Here is a 23,857-nt window from a genome sequence, read left to right as displayed (position 1 = left end):
GAAAAGTTACATGATGCAACTTTAACCAGACATAGGGACCCACAAAAGATGGTACTGGTGAATGGACTCTACAAGTGCATGCAGGCAGCTCCCCTCTGAGGTATTTCCAAAAGGGGAACCTTGTAATTACAATAAAGCGGCCATATTATATTGCTGACTTCCTTGAAAAGTCTGTATTTTACTGGGCAGGGCTGCAAATGTGCACACACCCTGCTAGCCACAACACACTGAAATAGATCAGAGCAGGGTCGCGCTGCCTGGGAGGAAAGAGAGAGAAAGCATGGACCAGTACCACCAGCACAGCAGGGTCAAAGAGTGTGCGTTATAGATAAACATATGCTCAGGAGGGGCTTAGTCTGAAAGAGGAGGAGAGAAGAGCCAGGTGAAAAGAGGATTTGTACAAAGAATGGGTCAGTGATTCTCGTGCAGCCACCAAAAATGCCCAGTTAACCACAAGTCTCAAAATAGGGAGCAGACAAGAGGTGACAGAGGGGAGGAGACAGAGGAGAAGAGAGGGAGGAGAGGGAGCTAAATGCACAGCTGAGTCTAGAGAGAGTGAGTTTTGCGTGCCAACTCACATTAAGCAGCAACTCTGAAAAAGAAAGGTAATCTTTGTAAATGGACAAAATTGCACTAATGATAAGAAAATACTGGCTTAAGATTTTGCAATAAAAGAAAATGTAAATAGCTTAACGAGAGGGTAATTTAACTAGAGCATGGATTATAGTTATAGCTAGTGTATCAAAATGATTTCAACCATCCAGCAGAAGTTTTTATCATGACTAGTAGAAAAGAAAGCTCAAGTAGGACATATTACTTTCTTTAAGTCTTAAATTATGAGACTCACTTTCCCTTTCATGACATGTAACCTGTGTAAAATGGCTAAATTTGGCTGTGAACTAGGTCATTAACAGAGGAGGAGGACTAAAATTCCACTTCTCCAATCAGTGAGTGACCCTTTCACTGTGAAACCGCCACCACAACCCTTAAACACACAGTAGGCTAATCCCAGAATGCACCAGACTTGAATTCTGACGTACAGTTACTGCCCACTACAAACTGGTTAAGATTAGAGTTAAGATAGAATACCACTTATAAGAAAATGTGTCCTCTGTCAGGAGCTGTGGGCGCCACAGTGCAGCGCCTAGGTTATGGTATTAGGTGATGAGAAGACATAGAGGCATGGAAAAATATATTTATAAATACTGGTATAACCCATTATTGCCATACCCATTAGCTATAAGTTAAGATGAGTGACTAGATTTCAAAAAGTTAAAATTGGCATTTTGTGAGATGTTCAATATGTAACAGCACCATTATTTCAATTGTCTAATCTTGTAATGACCCTGCGTCTGGCTTTGCTGCTTATAATCCCTAATATACCTGGCCTGCTAAAAGATGCAAGAGAGAGATAGGACTCATATGTATGCTTGGGGGAAAGGCGGTCTGGGTGGAGACCATGGAAAGGTACAAACCAGGGGGAAAAAATCACAGGAATGAATAGAGAGCAAGCTGGTGGTGGGGGGCACAGAGGCATGCCAGGGCTACGAGGCAATGAATGAGCACCATTGATAAAGAGGGACGAAGGCGAGGGGAGGGCGCACGGGAGAAGCAGCTTGAACGTATTTGCACTTTTGAGATTTGAAAAAAGAGAAGTGAGGAGTTTGGGATGGGCACGTTGAGGATTAAGCATATCATATGTATGTATCTGACCAATTAACAGTGGTTAAAAACATTTCATACCATATCTCTATTAGATAAGGCTACAGGATCACACAACTTTGTGTCTAACGGTATAACTTTTCTGGAGAAGGGTCTGTTTACTGCTTGCCAATTATTGCCTGGGATGTTCCACAGTATGGCATTAAAAGCATTTATCTTCCTCCACAGATCTTGTAACTTGGCCTGGTGGCGTCACCTGCTTGTCTCCAGGGAGATAGATAATATAATATACAAATTGATTATTTAATTTAAGTTTGTATTTTTATTGTTTGTCTGTTTTTTTGGAAATGGACGTAAAGAGTGAGGAGAGATATCCAACATTTTGGGGTAAACTATGAAAAAACTTGAAAAAACTTGAAGCGGATGTAGCAGTCACAACAATACACGCGCCCCCTACCCCGAATTTATAAAGTAAGTCCCTGTCTATACCTGAAACACTGGGTGGGACTTTCTTTGCTGACAACATAATTGTGTCCAAAAGACTCTGTATTTTCCAAACGGAGGTCATAAACAGCTGAGTAAACAGGAGTGCTACAGTAGAGAGCAGCCTAAATGTCACTGTGCTCAGAATGAAGGCTATAGGTGTGTCTGGTGAAACAGGTCACCAAAAAAGCACATAAAAAGACTTCCATGTTCATGAGTGTGGCAACGGAAAGAAAGTTATTTGCTTTTATAGTTTTTTTCTGCCTTTTACTGGTTTATCTCAAAAACAGAAGGTAAAAATAAGTTTCTATTTGCACAGATTAGTATTTTAATACTGTGGAACATCATAGCCAATTCTGAAAAAGTTAAGCACTCAGTATATGCAATGAAGAATCATTGCATATACAGAGTGCTTAACTTTTCCATCCACCTGACCAATTTAGGACTGAGTTTTAACTGGAAAAAAAGAAAAAACAAATATTAACTTCATACATATTTAAAAGAAAGTAACTGTTTAGTATCATTGAGTTTTTTAACCAGTACAAACAAGTCTTTTGTAATTCAGGATGAAGACAAGAACTATGTGGCGCACCAAAGCAGGCAGGCTGGTTGGGCAGAGGGCAGCAACGCCTGTCTTTGACCCGGTCTGGTCTCTGGACTCTGGGGTTGAGTTGAAGGTCAGGTGGGTCGCTTTGCACTAGAGTGACACCTTGCTCTACTCTGTGTAGTCAACCACTTTAAGGAACACTGGAGGTGCCAGAGGAGCAGCTGTGAACTCAGGTTAGGACCAAGAATCTGTCTGTCCTCTGAAGAAGTGAGGTATGAAATTTTATTAAGGGCCAATGATATAAATCTCATCTAGTTAATCTAACTTTAGACAAATTTCCAATCAGAGGCAAAATACAATTTTTGTTGGTTCCTTTTTGAATGATATATTGTTCTAGGGATTGGCCATATTGGTACAGGGCTGTGGAAGGACAGCGAGGAAAGTGTAAGATCAAAACAACATGTGCTTTGATCTTAGAAGCCAGAAATATAACGTTACACAAAGAGGTTTGTTGTTGTGTCATTGGGCAAGACACTTACTATAGCCTAGCCAATTCATAACATGCAGCTAGGATGGCTAGAAAGGCAACTGACCACAAAACAGCTAAATTACTGTGCAACTACACCTTTCATTTTAATCAATATTGAGATTCAGTGATTTCTAACTAAGCAACAATGACATACATGGGTCTTATTTACGTGAGAGATCTACAGCTAACATGTGGTTCAGATGAAATCTTGCTTTTTTTTTTTTAGATGCAAAAAAGATTTTTAGATGTAAAAGTCTGTCTGATTAAAGTTAAAGAAACTCATATTGAATTAGCTTTTTTATTTTATATTTTATTATTTTTGAATACAATTTAAATTAATTAAAAAACTAAGAACTGTGAAGGAAAGACATGTTGATTTTTTGTATATTGCCCAGGCCTAACAGCTGTGTTGAGCTAAATATTAACCACTAAAAAGAGGAGTACTTTTGGCTATATTTGGAAAGTACATCTAAACTGATAGAATCAAAGCAGCCCTAGATTTGTACATAGTCTGCAGTAAGGTGTAGTAAAAATGAACATCCTTCTCTGCTGCTGTGCCCAGTGACAGAGGGACTCCTCAGCCGTCCGAGGTCAAAAAGGAATGCACCAGGGGAGAGGGAGGGAATGTACCACTGGGGTGTTGAGGAAGGGGGTAGGGTGGGTTCGGAGGAAGAAACATAAGGTGGAAACAGAGGGGTCTTTTGTGAGACAGGAAGCTGCGGAGACCTGGGCCCTGGCTCTCTGTACAGTAGAGAGAAACCTGAGTTATTAGAAACATGGCAGGGGAGGACAGAGCTGGACATGTGACTAAAAGGACTATTGATACATAAGAATAAAGCCAGACAATATGGGAAGACTTTTGCCTCAATCACAAGCTATCCACATGTTTCACCTTGATGACAAATTAGGACTGTTGCCATAGTAACTAACCATTTAAAACTATACTTTTCTTTTCTATGGTGAAGCCTTCAAAATGCCACATGTAACAGGAAGATGAAACCTGATGAATAGACAAACACGATGTATTGATACAAACAAGGGAAACTTAGACAGCTATAATAAGCAAATAGAGTTTCATTAGATTTTGAATTGTTGTTAAAATCTAGTGCAAATTATCAAGTGAAAGCACTGCGGGAATGAGTTAAAATCCTGGAGATGGGGCCCCTGACAGGTCGCCCAGTAGTACAAGTTGAAGGATGGACCAGGAGCAATATGTGATTTTTATTAATCATTAAAGAACAGTAGGTTTGCACAGACGGATAGGCTTTACTTTTTTACATTACAGGTGTCAACCTAAAGTATTAACAAAATTAGCAAATCTTCCAACTTGGTGCCTTTGAAACATTGAAAGTGGTTTAGTGCATCAGGCAGAGAATCATTGTGGGCAGAAAAAAGTTAACTATATAGTTAGCTAAACTCTATAATTGCACCTTGAATAATTGAATTTTAGTTCCCATAGTAAAAGTGGCCACTGGCCCGTCTGTGCAGATCTGTGCCATATGTCATTGTGTCTACAACAAGAGTTAATTAGGTTAGGAAAAGTAAACCATTTCATTTTCTTTGAACCATCAAAGACTTTAGCTGTGTGCTTTGATTTTAACTGCTTCCTATCTGCTTTTGTCCATGAACAAAACCCACGTGACAGAGTCGCTGATAAGTCATGATGCTCCAAAATCAAAATACTCCACGCCTTTTCCTCAGTCTGCGCTGGGCCCTCCCTTTGCTCATTTCCCCTTAAAACATTTTCTACATCTCTCAAATCCACTTGACACACACACACATACAACTGATTAATTAATGAATGAACAAGACTCACATGGGGGGCAGTTAAAACTAAATAAATCAATTCAAGCTTTAGCTCACAGAGATGTTATTGGTTTGCCTGCGATGTTCCACAGTATGGCATTAAACATCTGTATCTTGCATTTATTAAATTAGCCTGGTCAGTCAGCCTTGTCTTTATGTAGATAAATATTTTTTGCCACAGTGTGGAACATTCCAGGCATAGTAATAGAGTCATCATTGAGACCAGCAGGTGGTGGACGTAATATCAAAAGAATTACCACAAATCAGGATCATTCTAAATGGATAATTCTGGCAAAGCTAACCAAGACTCCATACTATGAATACGTGATGGGTACTTGCAGCCAAATGTACAATTGCATGTTCTTTTTTCAGTGAACCCACATTTAGGCCTCTTTAGAAGAGACTAGCAATAATCTAAGTGTACCCTGGCTCGAAAATGGCCTCTGTATCCCAAAAACCTACCATGTTATTACGGCTGAAAGAACATGGGGACAGAGACTGGCCAGTAATTTGGCTTTATAAATGTTGCAAGTCATTCCATTTCTTATTTTGAAATAGATCAGCAATAATTAAAGGGAAATTTGGTTTTATGTCTACGAGTAATTTTGATAAAAACGTGAAAACGAAAAGTCAATCCTTTGATTTAGGAAAATAATCTTGTAGCATGCCTGGATTAGAATATGACAAAATGTTTTACACCTGATGCCCTTCCTACTTCTGTATTTTTCTGGTTTTGGTGTTGGCGAAATGTCACTTGACGAATAAAAAACCTGTTCTTCCTTATACTTTTTTCATTCAATATTTAAAAAAAAAAACAATGTTAGTGTAACAGTTCATTGTTAATTTAGTATGACTAAAATGTAATGTAATTTTAAAAAGCAATACCTGAGTTTTATTAAATTAAAATATTAAAAAATTGGCTGCAAAATATATCTGGTTAGACAATGTGAGTGACTTTTGCTATTGTCAATAACTGTTTTAATTGCAAGTCTTAACTTTGAGATCACAGCATCCCTAGGTTCAAAGGAAACAAGTAGCACAGCACCTGACACAGCCTTGTGCTGCCATTTTGAGTACTTTTCATCATGCATTTTGCATACATTTGAGTCATTCCAAAACCCATGCAAAGCGTTGCCTCTCTCTGCCCTTACACTGTCTGCACAAGTTCAATAGCAGTCTGTATTAACACACACCCTGTGTGTGGGGTACTTCTGCCACACAGGAACCCATATCACTGTTGGGCAAAGGGACTTCAAACAGGCTATCGTTTATGTAGCGAGAGCAATAACATTCAGTCAGTGCAAACTGACGTTTGTGTAGCAGAAATTAGGAGGAATTTTACCCCAGGTATAAAGATGTCTTTCTGCACAGCTCACCCGGACAGACCAAAGGGGGAGGTGGGACTGAAAAGGGGGAGATAGAGAGATGGAGAGAGATATGGGAGCACCAACACTAAACTAAGATAGAAAGTAAAATTAGACATAGTATTAATTGATTTGTATTGATTTATTGTCATTTTTGTTTGACTTTTCCTAAGATTTTTATTTGGTTCCAGGATTTTCCATAATGTCTCAACATGTATTCCAACTGAAATTTGCAGAGTGAGGTTAGGTACTCGGAGGTGGTACAGGAGAAAAAGAGATACAGAGAGTAACTGATAGCTTATCTTTGATGGAAAGTAAAACTGGACCGCGTATTAGCCTATCTGATATGCATTTATAGTTGTTGGATTTTTTATATTCCAATAAAAAACAAACAAATAAAAAACAAGTTTACAGTAATGCCCCGATGTGTAAACCAGCTGATAGGCCTGCACTGTTAGTCTGTCCATAGTTTATATAAGTCTATTTTTTATTCTAATGCATTATTTTATCAGTTTATCATATTTATATTTAATTATCATTCTGAACTCTTTTGGGCCCATTTTGGTTCATCATAACAAAACCAATTGAAATAAGCAAAATTGATCTCATGTTATGACCTACTTGCAAACTCAATGTGCAAATCCCACTTTCTATCTCTCCTGGATGAGAGGTTACAAGGTCTTCTCTAAATAAGATGCTGCTGACATGGCTCAAAAGGCCCTGGAACAGAGAGCTCATTGTACCTGCGTCCTCTGTTGGTGACTGCTGGTACTGAACTTCACTGCAGACTTCTGGGACGCCCTCGAGAAAGTTGTACCTATCAGTGAAATCAAATGAGAGAAACGCATTAGTTAGTGCTATCAATTACAGTATACGGTAATTTAACAGTTTAGTAAATACAGATTTCTGCAATAGATAGCATGAAATCAGATAAACTGTTCTCTTTAGCCAATATAGCCTACTCTTTGCTGGTATAAACGGGGGGGTGATACATGATTGGTACCTCTAAAGGTCTACACGTTGAATATTTTCTTGTACCTAAAACCAGTCAATAATGTTAGTTTTTGGTTGTTTGATTTGGAGTTTGTTCCACTTACACGATGTGGCACAGGATCGTGGGGCTGGCATGGAAAGGTGTGCGTCCAAGATGTGCGTGCTCCCTCTAGAGGTGAAGATATGGAACTACAGCCTCGCGGTTCGGTCAGGGCCCTGGGGTCCTGCTGGACTGAGGAGCAAACCACCAGGACACACGGACAGACGAGGTGGGGCAACTACGTGTGGGGGAAATTCAATAACCCAACAGACAGACGTGTGCAAAATAGATTCTTGGTATAAAAGGAATTAAAAATACTGTTTTTGTAATTAGTAAAAAAAAAAAAATCATATTTGTTTTCTATCCATATTAGTACATACCTGTCTAAGAATTATCAGTATGTTCAGTAAATATAATGAGCCTGGATTTAAAATGTATCTTAAAATTTCACATTAGTTATGACAGGCTGCCCTTTGGTACTAGTTGGAAGATGGCTTAAATACAGGGAATTACTTACTCTCTATGTAGACTACAAATATATAATTTAAGTCAATAATTTAAGCAATTAGAAGCATGTGTAATTGCCATTTTACACTATTGTTCTGATCTCATTTAGCCTATGTCATTGTCTTTCTAGATTCATTTTAATGTTGATTAGTGCAACCCTGTATTGAATACTTTGACAGAGGGTTGGAGAGGATGCTATCTGGGAGCATATGGTGATAAAAATAACAAGAGAACAACTGATATACAGTATTAAAACCTTTACTCAGACATAATACAACAAACAGAGGCAAGATTTAGATTTAATGACTGAAAAATGACTCATATTTTTCTTCTTTCAATCCCCCAGAGCAGAAAACAATCAGCTCCATGTGTTTTATGGAGAATACAAATAGGACAAAGGACAGACAAGAACAAAAATACAACAGAGACCAGAGTCAATTCTGCTTTTACAGCCTTGTATTTGTTTAATACTTTGTAATAAACAAAGGATAAATAGAATGGTCAGAGAAGAGACAGGAAACAAGACACATAGAAAACAGTGTGAATTTATTTACCGCAAAGTAAACATTTAAGGAAGAATCACGATCTACCTTTTCATTTTTCTCCTTAAACTAATCAGATCAAAACCCAACCAGTTTTTTTTACAGTTTCTAAAAAACATCAAACGCCAGCATCAATCTCATCCTTAAAAAGACCAGTCTTTATCAGATGGTGGCACTCCTCGGTCTGAATAACTCCACTGCCCAACAGGGGGCACCAAAGGACACTGTGCTGCAGAGCTGTCGCTGAACCCATCCACAGTCAACAACAAACACCAAATTAAAGCACTTAGCCAGATCCACCTCCAGACCTGCTCCATGGCGCCTTCCCTGTGTTTCTGATGGAATGATCATCAAGGTTTTTAGACTCATAAAGACCACAACTGCACAGCCTCTTCACTGAGGTCACACAGGGGTCATTCTACACTCTACACATTAGGGCACCTTTTCACCACTGCACCATACAGTCAATGCACTGCACACTCTGAAATTATGTGCAGTGCTGTAATAACACATGTGCCAAAGCACTAGGGCTTCAGTGGCTGTTTGAAAAGGCTATTTGAATAATCAGTTTGGCAGTGATAAATTAACCAGTGGACATGGTGTTTTTGAGGCCTTTGAATTTTCAGCAGAGAGCCAGGTGACTTTGTAACATTTAAGGTAAGCAATTATTCACAGGCTGCAATCCTTTATAAAACAGCATTTGTTTAATCTAAACGCTCAAAAACAAGAATATTCAAAATGTAACAAAGAGGCTGACGACATACTGCTCCCCAAACAAAGGTCACAGCATGTGTCTGCCTTGAGTGCACACAATCGCAACAACAAACATTTTGAGGCATCAATGAGCAATCCAACGGTCACCACCGGCAACCAAAATGTTGGGCTCTGCCTTCAAGTGAAGCCATAAGAGACTCCATGGAGTCCCTTGATTCAAACAGTACAAGAGTTGTGGGCTTATTGTTTGTGTTAATTTCCTCTCAGCAAGGTCAATAAGCCAGAAAGTTAAAGTGAGGGTAAAGCTGCTGAGATCGCGCCTAAGTAAAGAATAGGCTGCAGTTGTTCATATCCAAAACACAAACTCCACTATAGGCTGGCTCTTATTCCTCTGTGCATTTGCTCTGGATTTAAGAAATTCTACCAATCAGAACAGAAGAGCCAAACCTTTAGCCAATCACAGCCACAGTAAAGAGCAGCTACAGACAGACTACGCACTACACAAACTACTATAATATACCATGAGCCCTTTCTAATCATCCACTCACTAAAGTGGCGACAAAACCTCAAACACCTGTGTAACTTTTCGGTTTCTGTACCTTTTACTGACACACCCAGAGCTCAGAGCAAATGCTGAATAAATACAAGAGAGTCTTAGCAAACCTGGAAGCCACAGCAAAGGGTTAAATTTACAGTTTGACTGACAAATAATACTCACTTAGCAAATTCTGTGCATACCATGAGATGAGATTTGGTATTTGCTTCTAGGCCTGTTTTAATTGCTCTCCCATATTACGTATATAAGCATAATGCACCAGACCCATTAATCATCAGAAGAAGCTCCAATAACTGGCAACAAAGATTCTGAGCAGTCAACAAATCGGGTTATGTTCTTCAGAAAAGCATGCAATCAAAATTCAAACTACAATTCTCTATCAGACAGGATGTTGACTTGACAAATGTCTTTAAAGGTGCTCTAGGTAAGTTTTCTGGTCAAGGGTCTGTCTACTACTTATGTCATGTCATGTCAACACAAGCAACTGATGCAACTAGGTCAGTTTACCGGTCATTTCTGTATGGAGACAAGCCTGCTCACAGCAAGAATGCATGTTTTTTTTAATGTATTTTCATTAGCAATACAAACAGCTGTAATTGAGTTTAATGCCATACTGTGTTACATTCCATTCCAGGGTATGCCACATACTTGTATACAAGTATGTGGCATACCCTCCACCAGAAAGGTTACATAGTGCACCTTTAAAGATCCCAAATGATTTTAGCTGTCAAAGCAAACAAGCAAGTGCCAAACATATGACTGCAAGTGTGTACGACAGTTTAATCCTGCTATAAGACTGTGGAATCCAGCTGAGTGTTCCTGTACTCAAGTATCAAATGTCCAAAAGTTTAAATAATGTGACTTTGTTCATTTGGGAAAATACTTTCACAATCTAGACCTCAACGTGGACTAAATAACACACCTTAAGTTTGACGGAATCATTCTTCATTAATATCATATCAAATAATCTCTTTGACTATTCTGTAGGAAGCTCATCTTCTATCAAAAAGCATTAACTGCCAATTGCCTTTTTCCCCAATACAAAATACTAGAATCTGGAAGAATAAAAGATTTAAATAATACACAAGCACTTTGCTGGTGTTAGGTAAGTACATAGGAGAGAGGGGGATCAAAACCACACATACTCAATGAAATCTACATTTTGAGAAAAGGTAAAATGACTGTGATTTGTCCAAAGAGTTGCATATTGTTTTTGCATTGATGTAAATGTGCACTTTTGCTTTAGCACCTGAAAGAGAGATTTCTGTACCTCTCAATAAGTAGAATGATAATTAAAATGCATTTAACACTACTATTCAATGTTGGAACTACCAAAGAACGGCTGAATTAAACTGTACAAGTTTAAAAGACATGTATCTGTTTGAATGTATGAAAATTAAATGAAGTTCTACCTCTATGTAACTTTTCTGGTCGAGGGTTCCTGTCCACCATCTGCTTGTCACCATGGAGAGATGTTATTGCCTTGCCTGGAATGTTCCGCAGTATGGTATTAATCATATCTACCTCAGTAGCGACAAGTGACGCTACTAGGTTAAATTACAGGTCAGATTAGCACTTAAATTCCTGTAATTGAATAAATGCAGAATAGAGAAAAGTTTAATGCCAGAAAGTGGCATTCTTGACAAAGCAATTTAATCTCCAAGGAGACAAGCAGGTGGCAGACACCCCACCAGAAAAGTTACATAGTGTACTTGTTAGGACCTGATTTACAGTAAATACTTAACTGGCCAAAATCTGAATTGTTCTGAATGATCTAAGTGTAGAACATGAATGCAACAGATTCCACAAAATCTTCAAACTATTTTTCACTAAATTTCAAGTGCTATTGTCCAAAGATGTCCAGCTGATTAATTAAAAAACAAACCTATCAAAAGGGAAAATTGTTGGTGCAAATGTAGCAGTGAGACGTGGTTTGGCCCTGGGCTCAGTAACATGGGAGTTCAGTAAAAAGTTTAAATTTGTGGTTTGACCCATCGGTTTCTTTTGTATCAATGTGATTGTGGACAGGCTTTTGTTCTGACATGATTCTGGCGATTCTGTAATTATTTACAATGACTGTACATTGCGAGGATTGAATCAGTACAGAGAGATTATATGCTGTAGGTAGTACGTGTAGGACTTTCAATTAGTAACATGAATTGTTTATTAGGACATTTTTAAAAGACTAACTAATGTATTTTTTTGTTATATTAAATGTGCAGTCTCATTTTTTATTTCTCATTAATGGTTGTAATTTTTGCAAGGCTACATCCAAGCGCGGTTATCTTTTAGTTTTGTGCATGGTTGAAAATTTAGCATTGCTCTATGTGGCCACTGTAAAACCCCAACCATTAGAAAGTCCTACACGTCTTACCCTTAAAAAGAGAGGGTCATTTGTCGAGAAACGGGAACATTAACACAGATACAATTCACAAAAGTGCATAATGACCACCAGCAAAGGGGAAATTTAGAGGAGTAGGGGTTAAAGAGAACGATACTTTATATGGGCATGAGGTGTACTTCCTGTTAGCCTCACGTGGCTTAAAATGCCGAAGTAGGAAGGGGACGAATAACAAATACAAAAATAAAACAAAATGATTCAAGTCATTCTTCTTGCCTTACAAAGCCGCTGTGCGCATCAGGGTGGGAGGGACACAACCAGTCCATTCAAGATTGTGCTCCCAGCCCACTGTTCCTGGATATCAATGCCTTGAAAAAAAGCTCTCATTTCATGAGTACAGTACTTCAAAATAGAAACTCAAACAAGTTTCAATATCATATTTAAAATGCACAAAATATTAAAATACCAAATTGAATGAATTCACTGAGGTGCGTTTGTTTGACATTACAGGACACACCACTGAATATACAGTTTTATGGTGAAAATTTGATTGAAATGCAATATAAATGATTTAACTAAATAACTAGGGGCGTACAATAAAAAAGGTGCTTGTAGCACTGTAACCGATTCATGTAAATAAGGTTAAGTATATTAGCTATGCAGACTCAAATCCCACAGTGGATTGGAACGTTTAGGGTGAAAATTAAGACATTTTTGAAGGTGAAAGTTTTATCCTGAAGACTAAACCAGGGGGAGTGAGGGTAATAGAGTTACTAAGTGTACATTTGTGTTATTTTATCAGTTGAGTGAGGATCTGCTCTTATTAGTGTGTGTGTCCGAATATTTGTCCAGTGAGAGTTGTGTATTGTGTGGTTTCAAAGTAAAAGCCCTACAGAGGGAGCCAGCAGCCAACACCATGTGATGGATCCTGCTCTGAATCCTGGTCTGGATCAGATCCGGACTGGACCCAACCTGGGACCTTTAGGTGAGCTGGTGGGGGGCCTCCAGCATCTCCATCAAGAAAGTGTCAATAGGCGTGTCCCCAATGAGTTTGAAGAAGAACAGATGCTCCAGGCACTTCAGGCCAATGGAGCGCAGTGCTGGAAGTCGGAGGAGCAGCTTTGCAAACCTGGGTGAGATGGCACAGAAATGTCAAAATATCTTTATAATAATAGTTATAATTATTAACCTATTCATTCTTCTGCCTTAAGTAAAATTATACTCCAAGATTAAAAGAACAGCTTTCCTAAAAGCTTCAGTTACATTTTTATCAAAATTCAGGTACATTTAGAAGTTTAGTACAATAGCAATAATAATGACATTTATTTATTTTTGAACATGCAAATACGATGTTTGTGAAGTCGGATCAGACAGATTTTGTTGTGATGACCATACCTGCCCTGCTGGTCGGGATACTTATGTTTGCAGTAAGCCTCTAGAGACGCATACACCCGCTCTCTCAGTAGCTCCACCTCACTCGGATTTGACAAACCCTTGGCATCTTTAAAACAAAAATGGACAATTTCATCACAAATTATAAATGCTTCCCCTTGTTTTGTTAATTTGACAGCTGTCTTCTAAAACTTAATTAAATATAGAAAATTCTATTTTGTTCAAAAATGGTACCCGGATTGAAAAGTATAATGGCTCGAAGGCAACCCAGCTCCGTCTTGTCCATTTGCATGTCTCTCATCTTACTCACGAGCTCGGTCAAAACTCTGGCAGATATGAAACAGTGAAGAATGTCAAGTTAAAAGTGATAAACCAAACCACAGCATTATATATGGACTCATGCAAATCAATGCCACATCCCAATGTTGTTGTTGTTAAAAAAATCTCTATAAACTCTTTATGATAATAAGGAGCATGTCAGCATTGGAGTTCAGATTCACATATCAACACTGAAGTTACAAAATATCAATAAAGGCATCAGTATTGAATGATTCATACTGGAATAACCAAGAAACTAAGAACTCATTTAGCCTAATTCTGACAAAAAACAAGACCTAAACAATACTTCAAAATGTTCTGTATATCCAAATCATTATTAAATTTTGGCCTTTGGAAATGGCATTAATTTTCTACAAGTAGACTCCAACTTTAAGCCTCTGGGGACACCAACTTTAAGCCTCTGGGAGCACAACAGCAATCTATACAGAGCACAGCCACATATTCAGAATGAACACAATTACAAAATATTTACAAAAATATAATTTAATGATGGGTTTAAATTGTACATGACAAAATGCCCATGTATCGACACACATGCAGAAGGAGAAGCTGGTGAGATGTAATGCAAAAGCCTAATATCTGGTAATATAAAAAAGATGGATACAATATTAATTGATAATATAATTTCTTTACTTACTCTCTTTTTTCATCTTATTATCAGAGCTTTATAAACAGGATTCACTATTTACCTTGTTTAAGTAACTGTATATGTTGCTTATTTAGTACTATAACTCATCATAAGTAAATAAAATTTAAGTTAAATAATATGGGGGTGTCAGCCCTTTTGATATATTTTTTGCCAGATGCTACTGTATAAGAAGCGTTAATTCCTGTTGATATTTTTGGATAAAGAGGAAGGGGTCAAATAAATTAGTGTTTGTGTAGTGAAATAATTACCTTTCAAATATGGCCCCAACCTCAGCATTGTGCGGCCTGTGTATTCAATCACAGTGTGTTATTACAATGTTATTACACAGTCACGTAATTGAAGCCTGGTGTATGAACCAGAATAAATGATGCAAAACTGACCTTTTTATGTTATACATAAGATATGTAAAATGCAATGGTTTTACTGGATATGACAAAGAATAGATCCAACAGTACAGAACATACATATTTGACTTAAAAATATGCATTAGATTAGATTACATGATGGAATAAGATTGTAAATACATAAACTAAACTAAAATTAGGATAAAAGATAAGTGATAGACAGATTTCACCAATCAGAGTAAGCTTTGTGCGGATCTATACTGTGGTCCTTCATCAGAGCTCAGTTTGACTGTCTGCTACTATTTCCATTCACTGAATTTAGAATTTGTAAAGAAACAATATAAACAACTGTGATATGGCATTTGGGCTACCTTCACACAGATGAGCATAAAACACAACTGTTTTTCAATAAAATTAAAGCTACATTTTCCTCCCAATATTCCACAATTTCAGATTGTGGAATATTGGATTATTAATGAGACTGAATTTAAGAATATAAAATATAGTGTTCCATTCCCAATTTTCCTGGTGCTAGTTTTACTTGAAGCTCAACACTTGATGCACTTGATCACTAGATTAATTTAGAAGATTTTATATTTTAGAAAAACTGTCAGTGATCAATTGATTTTTAAGGTTTCAACATAAAAAGCATGGTCCTTCTTTATCTGTAAAGCCTCCACACATACAGCACTAGAAAACAGCTGGCTTTAGATTAAGATGCACTGATATGTGTGAAAGTGAGAAATGTAAGTGTCTCAAAGCAGCACACTTAACAAGCAAATTATGTAAATGTGTAAAATCTAATCATAATTAACATTTATTGCTTAGAGGAAGAATAAGACATTTTACAATGGCTCAAAATAAAAGTAAAACATCCACTTAGTGAAAAACTACTTTCATAACATTTTGTGGATGTGGCATTGTGTTAAGAGCAAAACTACCGGTAAGCACAGTATTAGGCATCAGAAAGGTGGGATGAATTGAATTTTATTTGTACATTTGTACAGAGATGGAACACAACCAAGACAAAGTCACAAAGTCAGAGGAAAGATCCCAGTGCCATGTTATAGCATGAATGATAATTTGCACCTATAGCCATTGCAGTATTTATTATCATATTTATCATAATATACTATTATTAGTTAGTATTGTAATAGCCAGCCATTATAACAAAGTTATGAATTCAAAATGTGCTCTGTCTATGACTGTGTGCGGGGGGGTGTACATGCGACTCTATAGGTAAGCATTAGTCACCAGCCTCCCATGCGCTGTGTGTCCAATGGACAAAGAAGCAAAACTGCTCAGCCAATTCCAGTAAACTAAGCAACTGCAGCCAACCAGCAGCAAAGCAAGAGCTCCTCAAAGGGTTCTTAATGATATTTAATCCGTCTGGAGTAAACCCTTAACAGAAGCACATTTGGCCACAGTTTTTTAAAATCACAAAGGCCAGAAAGTAGTTTTCAGATGTATACTGCGGTATTTCCTCAGCTCTCTGGAGCAGTTTGTATCTTACCTGTCAAAGATGGCTCCAACTCCAGCACTGTGGGCACTGTTTCTGTGGACGTGCAGCCCAGTAGCCAATAAAATCCCATCTTTTACTGAGATTGAGCGATGAGAGAAAGATGCAATCAGGAGCTCATTCCAGCCTATGCAGACACAAAGATCGTCACATGACACAACAATACAGATTACTACACTTAAATTTAAATGAAGAGTCCTCATATAAACCAAAGTTCTCTACTATCTACTCTACTGGTTTAAGTGTTCACTCATCAAATTTAACATTTGAAACAAAATATTGGCATTAAGTTGACTCAAATATTGACCTGCACGAAGCAGAATGACTTGGTCATCCAGGGGAAGCTCAGAGAAATGGGGAATCCTCTTAGCCCACTCCACCAAAGTGAAGAGCTGCTTATCTGCTGCCTGACAGATGTTGGTAACAGGGTCGTTGGGCTGAAAAAGACAAAAACAATTAACAAAATGTCAAAACATTTTGAATGGAACATAATTTTGAATGGTTTCCGGCTATCTGAAGTAAATAAGCCTAAGATTTTTAAACTACAACATTGGCAACCAACAAGAGATCATCAAACCAAGATTCAGTGGTCTACTTTGCCCATATATGGATAGATTCATTCATTTCTAATGTGTGAAGAAGTTATAATTATCATTGTGGTATCATAGTCAGTAGGCTTCTCACAATAATCACTGTATTGATGTTCAATAAATGAGAACTAGAACATTGGGGCTCAGTATTTATCATGTGTACATTTTCTTTGCAAAAGTGCAGCAATGTTTTTGTAAATTTTAGTGTTTTTTGTAATATATGTGTACAAAATACTATTGTGTTGAAAAAGTAGTATAAGAATGAGCTTGTAACTTTAGCACTGTGACAACACAAGTCCATATGCATTCCTCTGGTTACTCACTGAGCTGCCTCCTGAGCTGCCGTCTGCATGGAGCTCTGTCTTCTGCTCCACAGCCATTTCTGCCTCCAAAATCTTCTCCACTGGCATCTCCTCATTCACTGCACTCGTCGACTCCACCTCTCCCTCCTTTTCCTTGTTCCTCTGCCTCTCCTCTTGGACAGCTGTGTTAATACATTTGCAGGCACACACAAAAGAACATAGGGGCATATGCATAAGCACGAGTATTGAGAATATCAAGAAATGGTGTGAAGAATGATGAACAGAAAAGGTGCCAAAGGAAAGAATTGAGCCCATATAAAAGAAATAAAAATGCAAAAAATGACAAATTAAAAGATGGTTATAAAAATGTGAATAAGCTTATCATAAAGATTTATCAAGCAGTGACTTTAGAGCAGATTTATGCAACAACTCATGTAAAACAGGAGGGCAGAGCAGTAACTTTACAGTTCAAACATTTTTTAATCTTTCATTCTCTTTCATACATCTTCATATTAATGGATTAATCTTAATTGGATCTCAGTTGTAACATCCTTTCAAAACAGACACAGTGCAGTTTATCCCCTTATTTAAGGACACCACAACCCATTTTTCTATTAACATAACTTCTATTATTTTGACATTGTTTAAATCTTCCTGTTGTAGGCTAAGTATAGGTACTGATTCTGCTTACTTTGTGCAAAGCTACAATAATATCAAAGACTATACCTAAATCCTAATTTTAAGTCAAATTTCAGTTTAATTGACAAGAACAGGGCTTATGAGGGAATACTATGGCTGCATTCACACTTGTCCTTATTTGGTCGCAGCTTAGTTCTGATGTATACATAAGGTAAGGTACACTTTATTGTCCTTGTAGGAGAATGTGTTTGCATTTGACCCATCCTCAACGCAGCAGAGGCAACCTGTCAGGAGCAGTTGAGCTCTGGTCAGGACTACCTTAGCTGGAGGACTTGTGCATATTGTGTATGTTTGGGTTGATGTGGGAAACTGGAAAGCCACCGAGGTCCCAGACCCAGGTCCCAGACCCAGGGAGAACATGCAAAGATCTGCACAGAAACTCCTAGGTGGCTTGAGCATTGAAGGGCATTCTTGCCGTGAGGCGAGAGTGCTAGTCAAGGGTCCTGTTCTGGTCCTTGCTTATGCATGGTCCAGTCCAAGTTAAGTTCAGAGTTTAGTCCCAGTTTAGTCTCAATCAAGGCATGTGTGCAAGTGTGAACACAGCTTAACATGGTCTACAAATAATCCTGCATTTTGAAAACAAGCAGATATAGGTTCTGAATCTCAAGCTCCTACATAAGTTTTCTCCACTAGCTTATCTACAATGTGCTTGTACACCTGTATTGTGTTGACAGTGCCCCATTGTAAAAGATACCATGATTCTGAACTGGCTTTCCTTATATAAGTAAACGTTCATATAAATAATTATACATCTTTTGTGGACTGTTAATTTAATGTAATTTATGCTGATGTGGTACACAATAACTCTGTGATTTGTTCATTCGTACAGTCACAGACACACCCCTTCCTTCCTCTTTTTCTTACATCTGACGTTCATCTCGGCCACTACAGAAGGGAAGGGGGAGAGAGATCGAGGAAACAAAAAAGGAAGAGAGGGGGAGAGGGGGTTAGTGTTTGTAAATCTTATGCACCCCCAATCCCCCCCTCGACCACTAGGCTATTGCTTTCAAATTTTGGTATCTATTAATATGTTTCTTTTCAATTTGCTGCATGGGTCCCAAATATTAATTTGTAAAAAGCAGCGTTTAGGGTAAAATGAGACTGCTGTATGCGGTTTACATCTAATCATAAAGCATTTTATCCTCCGCAAGCCAGAAAGTAATGCTGGTGCACTGTCAGAATGCTAATTATTGTTAGCATTATCCTGGCGGAAAAACCTTTGCTCTTATGTTTTCCTTTTCTGTTTGTGAAGCACTCTGGTACAACTCTGTTGCTGTTACTCATGCTATATAAATAAAGTGACTTGGCTTAGCCTCTGAAAGTTGTGAAAGGCACTTATAACCTTATGGTGGTGAATAATTAGGATTCTAGGATTGTGTTAGGAAAGTGAAGAAGATGTTTTCACCGCTGCAAACAGTTTAAATTGTACTCGTCTGGTTTTTCCCTTTTTTAAGACAGTATAACCGGTACGGCACTTTTAATTATATAGTATTTTCAGAAAATATCCAAAAAGCAAAAATCCACAGATCTTGAGCCTGATTATTTATGGATGATAAGGTCCATTAACCTACTATAATTATCCAACCACAATTTTTTTTTCTTGTCCCATCTCAACCCAACTCAGCAAAATAGCCATTTCTGTAAAAGCACCTAAGCAGATTTTTCTCAAAACCATTAAAAACAACTTGTGTGAATGATGAATGTATGACATGAGTGATAGGACAAAATACTGAATACTTGCATAATTTCTAGAGGCATGCTTACCTTCTCTCTTCATGCCCATGGCCAAGCACTTCTGATAGCGACAGTACTGGCAGCGGTTCCTCTGTCTTTTGTCCACCATACAGTCTTTATTGTCCCGGCAGGTGTAGGTCAAGTCCTTGCGCACCGTCCGCTTGAAAAAACCTTTACAACCTTCACAGCTGTAGACTCCATAGTGCTTACCTGGGGAAAAATATTGCCTTAATATTGATGTAGAATAGGGATGTGTCAAATGTTAGCATTATGATAACTGAAAAAAAAAACATTGCAATGTTACAATGGCAATGATTATTAACACGATGATCAATGTAAGCCATTCACTGTCTCTATCACTGTCTAATAAATTATTAATTTACCAGCATTAACAAACCAGTTTTTAGCTTTATTGCTTCTGAAGCATAGGCCATATTTAAAGGTACACTGGTGGCGGGTCTGCCACCTGCTTGTCTCCATGGGGATGTTATTGATTCGCCTGCAATGTTACACACACGTATGGGTTTAAACTTATTTATCTACATGGAGACAAGTAACTGACACCACTAGGCATTACAGGTCAATTCTGTGGAAAGGCAAGCCTATTCACAGTAAGAATGAATGTTTTCAGTGTATTTGAATTAGCAATACAAACACCTATAATTGAATAATACATTATTAATAATAAAATAATACAATTATTAATAATAAAAAATATGAGTTTAATGCCATTCAGAGGAACATTCCAATCAAGGCAATAACACATCCATGGAGACAAGCTGGTGTTACCCTTCACCAGAAAAGTTACATAGTGCACCTTTAAATCAACAATTAACAATTACCACATTCCATTTCATTGTTACTACATTGAAATCCTTACAATTATGTTAATAGTTTTTTTAGAATAATAGATAAGCCTCATTGTAATTTAAAAATGTGTTTGTTATGTTTTTACCGGAGGATCTGTCTCCGCAGATGGAGCAGAGGCGTTTCTGGGACAGCATTGGACCAGGACTATGAGCGGAAAGCTGCTTCAAGCCTAAAGGAGGTTTCACATCATCTGAGCTGCTCACTGCATGGAGTCCTGACATGGACACTGTGGAGTTGATCTGTGAACAGGACAAAACAACAAGACAGACAGGCTGTTAAGACTATACAAGTTTAAAGCAGATCTATTCTGTAAAATTGACTGTTCAGAGCTTTTAACCATGTTAGTTATTTCCTCTTCTCATTTACCTTTGTTTTGGGAGTGATTTGTGATTTGTTGCTTGTTTTCAAGACACCATATTAAAGATCAACCCCTATTTTCACCACCAGCGGCATAGACCCACTGTTCTATACTTATTTCGTTCTTCAAATGTATTTTCTTAATCAACGATACAAGTAAGGCGAAGCCAGGGGCCGGAGGGGGTCTGGTTTGGGAACCACAAGATCTCATCTCTGCTGTTTGCGGATGATGTTGTCCTGATGGCTTCTTCAAGCCAGGACCTGCAGCATGCACTGGGGCGGTTTGCAGCCGAGTGTGAAGCGGCTGGGAGCAGCGTCTGCAGTGATGCGGTCGCTGTATCGGTCCGTTGTGGTGAAGAAGGAGCTGAGCCGGAAGGCGAAGCTCTCGATTTACCGGTCAATCTACGTTCCTACCCTCACCTATGGTCATGAGCTCTGGGTAATGATCGAAAGGACAAGATCGCGGATACAAGCGGCGGAAATGGGTTTCCTCCGCAGAGTGGCTGGGCACACCCTTAGGGATAAGGTGAGGAGCTCGGTCACACGGGAGGAGCTCGGAGTAGAGCCGCTGCTCCTACACGTCGAGAGGAGCCAGTTGAGGTGGCTCGGGCATCTGCTCAGGATGCCTCCTGGACGCCTCCCTAGGGAAGTGTTCTGGGCATGTCCCACCGGGAGGAGGCTCCGGGGAAGACCCAGGACACGCTGGAGGGACTATGTCTCTCGGCTGGCCTGGGAACGCCTTGGGGTCCCACCGGAGGAGCTGGAGGACATGTCCGGAGTGAGGGAAGTCTTGGAGTCCCTGCTTAGACTGCTGCCCCCGCAACCCGGCCCCGGATAAGCGGAAGAAAATGGATGGATGGACGACACAAGTAGGTTTCGGGAGTGTTGCATTTAATTTTGGTACATTTTGCTAGTGCGATCTACAGCTATCCATAGGAGGGGCCGACAGCTACACGGCTCTTTGTTTTGATGGTGTTTACAGCGACATCTGCTCCTATTGGGCACTCCAGTTTTCTAATGCAGAAGTCAGTGTACTTGTTTTTATTAAGTTGTTTTAGAAGAGTATTGCGATTTAAAATGTGCAAATTATAACACAATGATCCACGGGTGTCATAGATTATAACTATACTAGCACAATAGGTCTTCTTTAAAAAAGACATACCTGATGAATATTGTAACATAGATAAACTGTAATATTCTCAAAAATATATGTAATCTAATCATGCTCTCAGGTCATAACTGTAAAGAATAAACACATGATTTTAAACAGGCTACAACAATTACTAAAGCTGTGTTTTTACTGAGCCTTTACCTGTGGGCTACTAATGGGTCCATAGCCCACTGAGGGTGTTCCAGGGAGACAGGGGGAGCCCAGAGAGGAGCTGATGACAGAAAAGGGGGAGCCGATGCTGCTAATGGGGCTGTTGACTCCTGCACTGGTGATGGGAGGCAGAGAGGTCATGGAGGCAGCAGAGGGCACCAGGGGAGGGGAGCGCTGGCCTGAAGGAGGGGAGGACACCGACGAACTGTCCGGGCTGCGAGAATCTGAACACAAAAGAGATATTTACAAATGAGGCACGATTATTATGGCACAGGAATTTTTCAATTATATAAAAAAACATTAAATGATTATAGAAACACAATACATGTGCTTACACAAACAGAGCTGCTCACCTCTGCTGTCTCCCATGATGGTGGATGGGACAAAATACTAACTTCACACCAAGATGCCTTCGTTTGGAGCAGCCCGTAGTCAAACTCTAGACCGCGGACTGAGGCCCGGGCCTGAGCTGTTTTGGGAAACCAAAAATGGCTCTGAAATTCCGACACAGGAAAAGATTATCACGTTAGATTACAGTAAATGTCTGCAATGGTGTTTCTGTGCGTGTGGTAATGCGGAACCAACATGTCGCATCTTGGTTTATCTCAGATAATTCATAATGCTCCAATTATTTAATTCAAGGTTAGGTTTTTAAAGGAAAAGGCAATGCAGCAGGACGTGAGCCAATCAGTGCCACATCGATACTGTTGCATTGTAAAATGCGACGTACAAATGTTTAAAAATCGGTGATAGAGGCGCTGTCTAATACACGTGTATATACTTATTTATGTGTAATAACACATGGATATAACGCATTTGATGAGAATTATCAGTTGCAGACAGATGAAAACAAACCGAGTAAGCAGGCTAATGTTAGCAACAGCCCAGATCTAGCTAGTCAATGCGTGCAAAGCAACACTCACATGTAATCACTCCCAGGCAGCAAAAACACAGACACTGCGCCTGTAACACTAGATACTGGCCAAATTCGCTCTTTCGGACACACGTTTTGCATGATATTGCATTGAGTGGCAAAGATGAAAATGCTTTCTAGCTACAATGGTTAGCCTCCTAACTCTGCTAGCCCAAAGGCATGGCTGAGGGCGCACCTCCAAAAACAAATTATTTAAAAGGCATTTGCTATGCTTGGTCTAGTTCTGCAAAGCGCACTCTATAATTGCAACAGAAATAATTGTTGAAACAGATACAAACGTTTCTGTGATCCCGGTTCTTCGCATGAAAAGGATGTGTGGAGCAGGCCCTGTCTGTCTCTCCCCCCGCTTTGCTCCGTAGTCAGCCCTCCCTCCCCTGGAGAGATGAAAACATGATCACGGTGGAAGATATGGCTTAGCACACATTCATATTTACTGTGAATCATCACTTTGCGCCTTGTCTCCTGAAAACTGGAGACACGGGCGTCATGTCATGCCCACATGTCCCTGCGCGAGGGAGACTGGACCAGTGAAAGAGGTCACGAGGTCAAGACAAGTTCAGTGCAGTGAGTCAGGACAGAGGTTATTATCGGGCACAGCACCAGAGGAGAAGACATCGATCATCTGTTTGAAACACACCAACCTGAAAAATTTTAATGTGTTGATAGTTTCGGAAAATAATTGATTTGCTGAATTTACAATATTTTACAGTGTCATCTTTGACC

The 23,857-nt window shown here is 39.0% G+C and overlaps 1 protein-coding gene across 4 annotated transcripts; it reads right to left on the bottom strand.

Moving 5' to 3' along the window:
• Positions 1-8,173: 8,173 nt before the first annotated feature.
• On the bottom strand, positions 8,174-23,572 carry rxrba (retinoid x receptor, beta a). Of its 4 annotated transcripts, XM_033975193.2 has the most exons (13): positions 23,413-23,571; positions 22,554-22,694; positions 22,192-22,424; positions 20,608-20,761; positions 19,683-19,862; positions 18,783-18,803; positions 17,241-17,401; positions 16,635-16,764; positions 16,322-16,454; positions 14,713-14,748; positions 13,711-13,802; positions 13,480-13,585; positions 8,174-13,213 (listed from the first exon to the last, which is right to left on the bottom strand). In XM_033975193.2, the coding sequence occupies exons 2-13, from the start codon at positions 22,567-22,569 to the stop codon at positions 13,066-13,068; spliced, it is 1,410 nt and encodes a 469-aa protein (XP_033831084.1). In that variant the 5' UTR covers positions 22,570-22,694; positions 23,413-23,571; the 3' UTR covers positions 8,174-13,065. The 4 variants fall into 4 exon arrangements, with proteins under 4 accessions (XP_033831084.1, XP_033831087.1, XP_033831088.1 ...); XM_033975196.2 differs by lacking the exon at positions 18,783-18,803 and having other exon boundaries at positions 23,413-23,572; XM_033975197.2 differs by lacking the exon at positions 14,713-14,748.
• Positions 23,573-23,857: the final 285 nt, after the last annotated feature.

Source organism: Periophthalmus magnuspinnatus, chromosome 11 (genome assembly GCF_009829125.3).
Source record: "Periophthalmus magnuspinnatus isolate fPerMag1 chromosome 11, fPerMag1.2.pri, whole genome shotgun sequence".
Lineage (NCBI taxonomy): Eukaryota > Metazoa > Chordata > Actinopteri > Gobiiformes > Gobiidae > Periophthalmus > Periophthalmus magnuspinnatus.
This window is presented reverse-complemented; position numbering and strand designations above follow the sequence as displayed.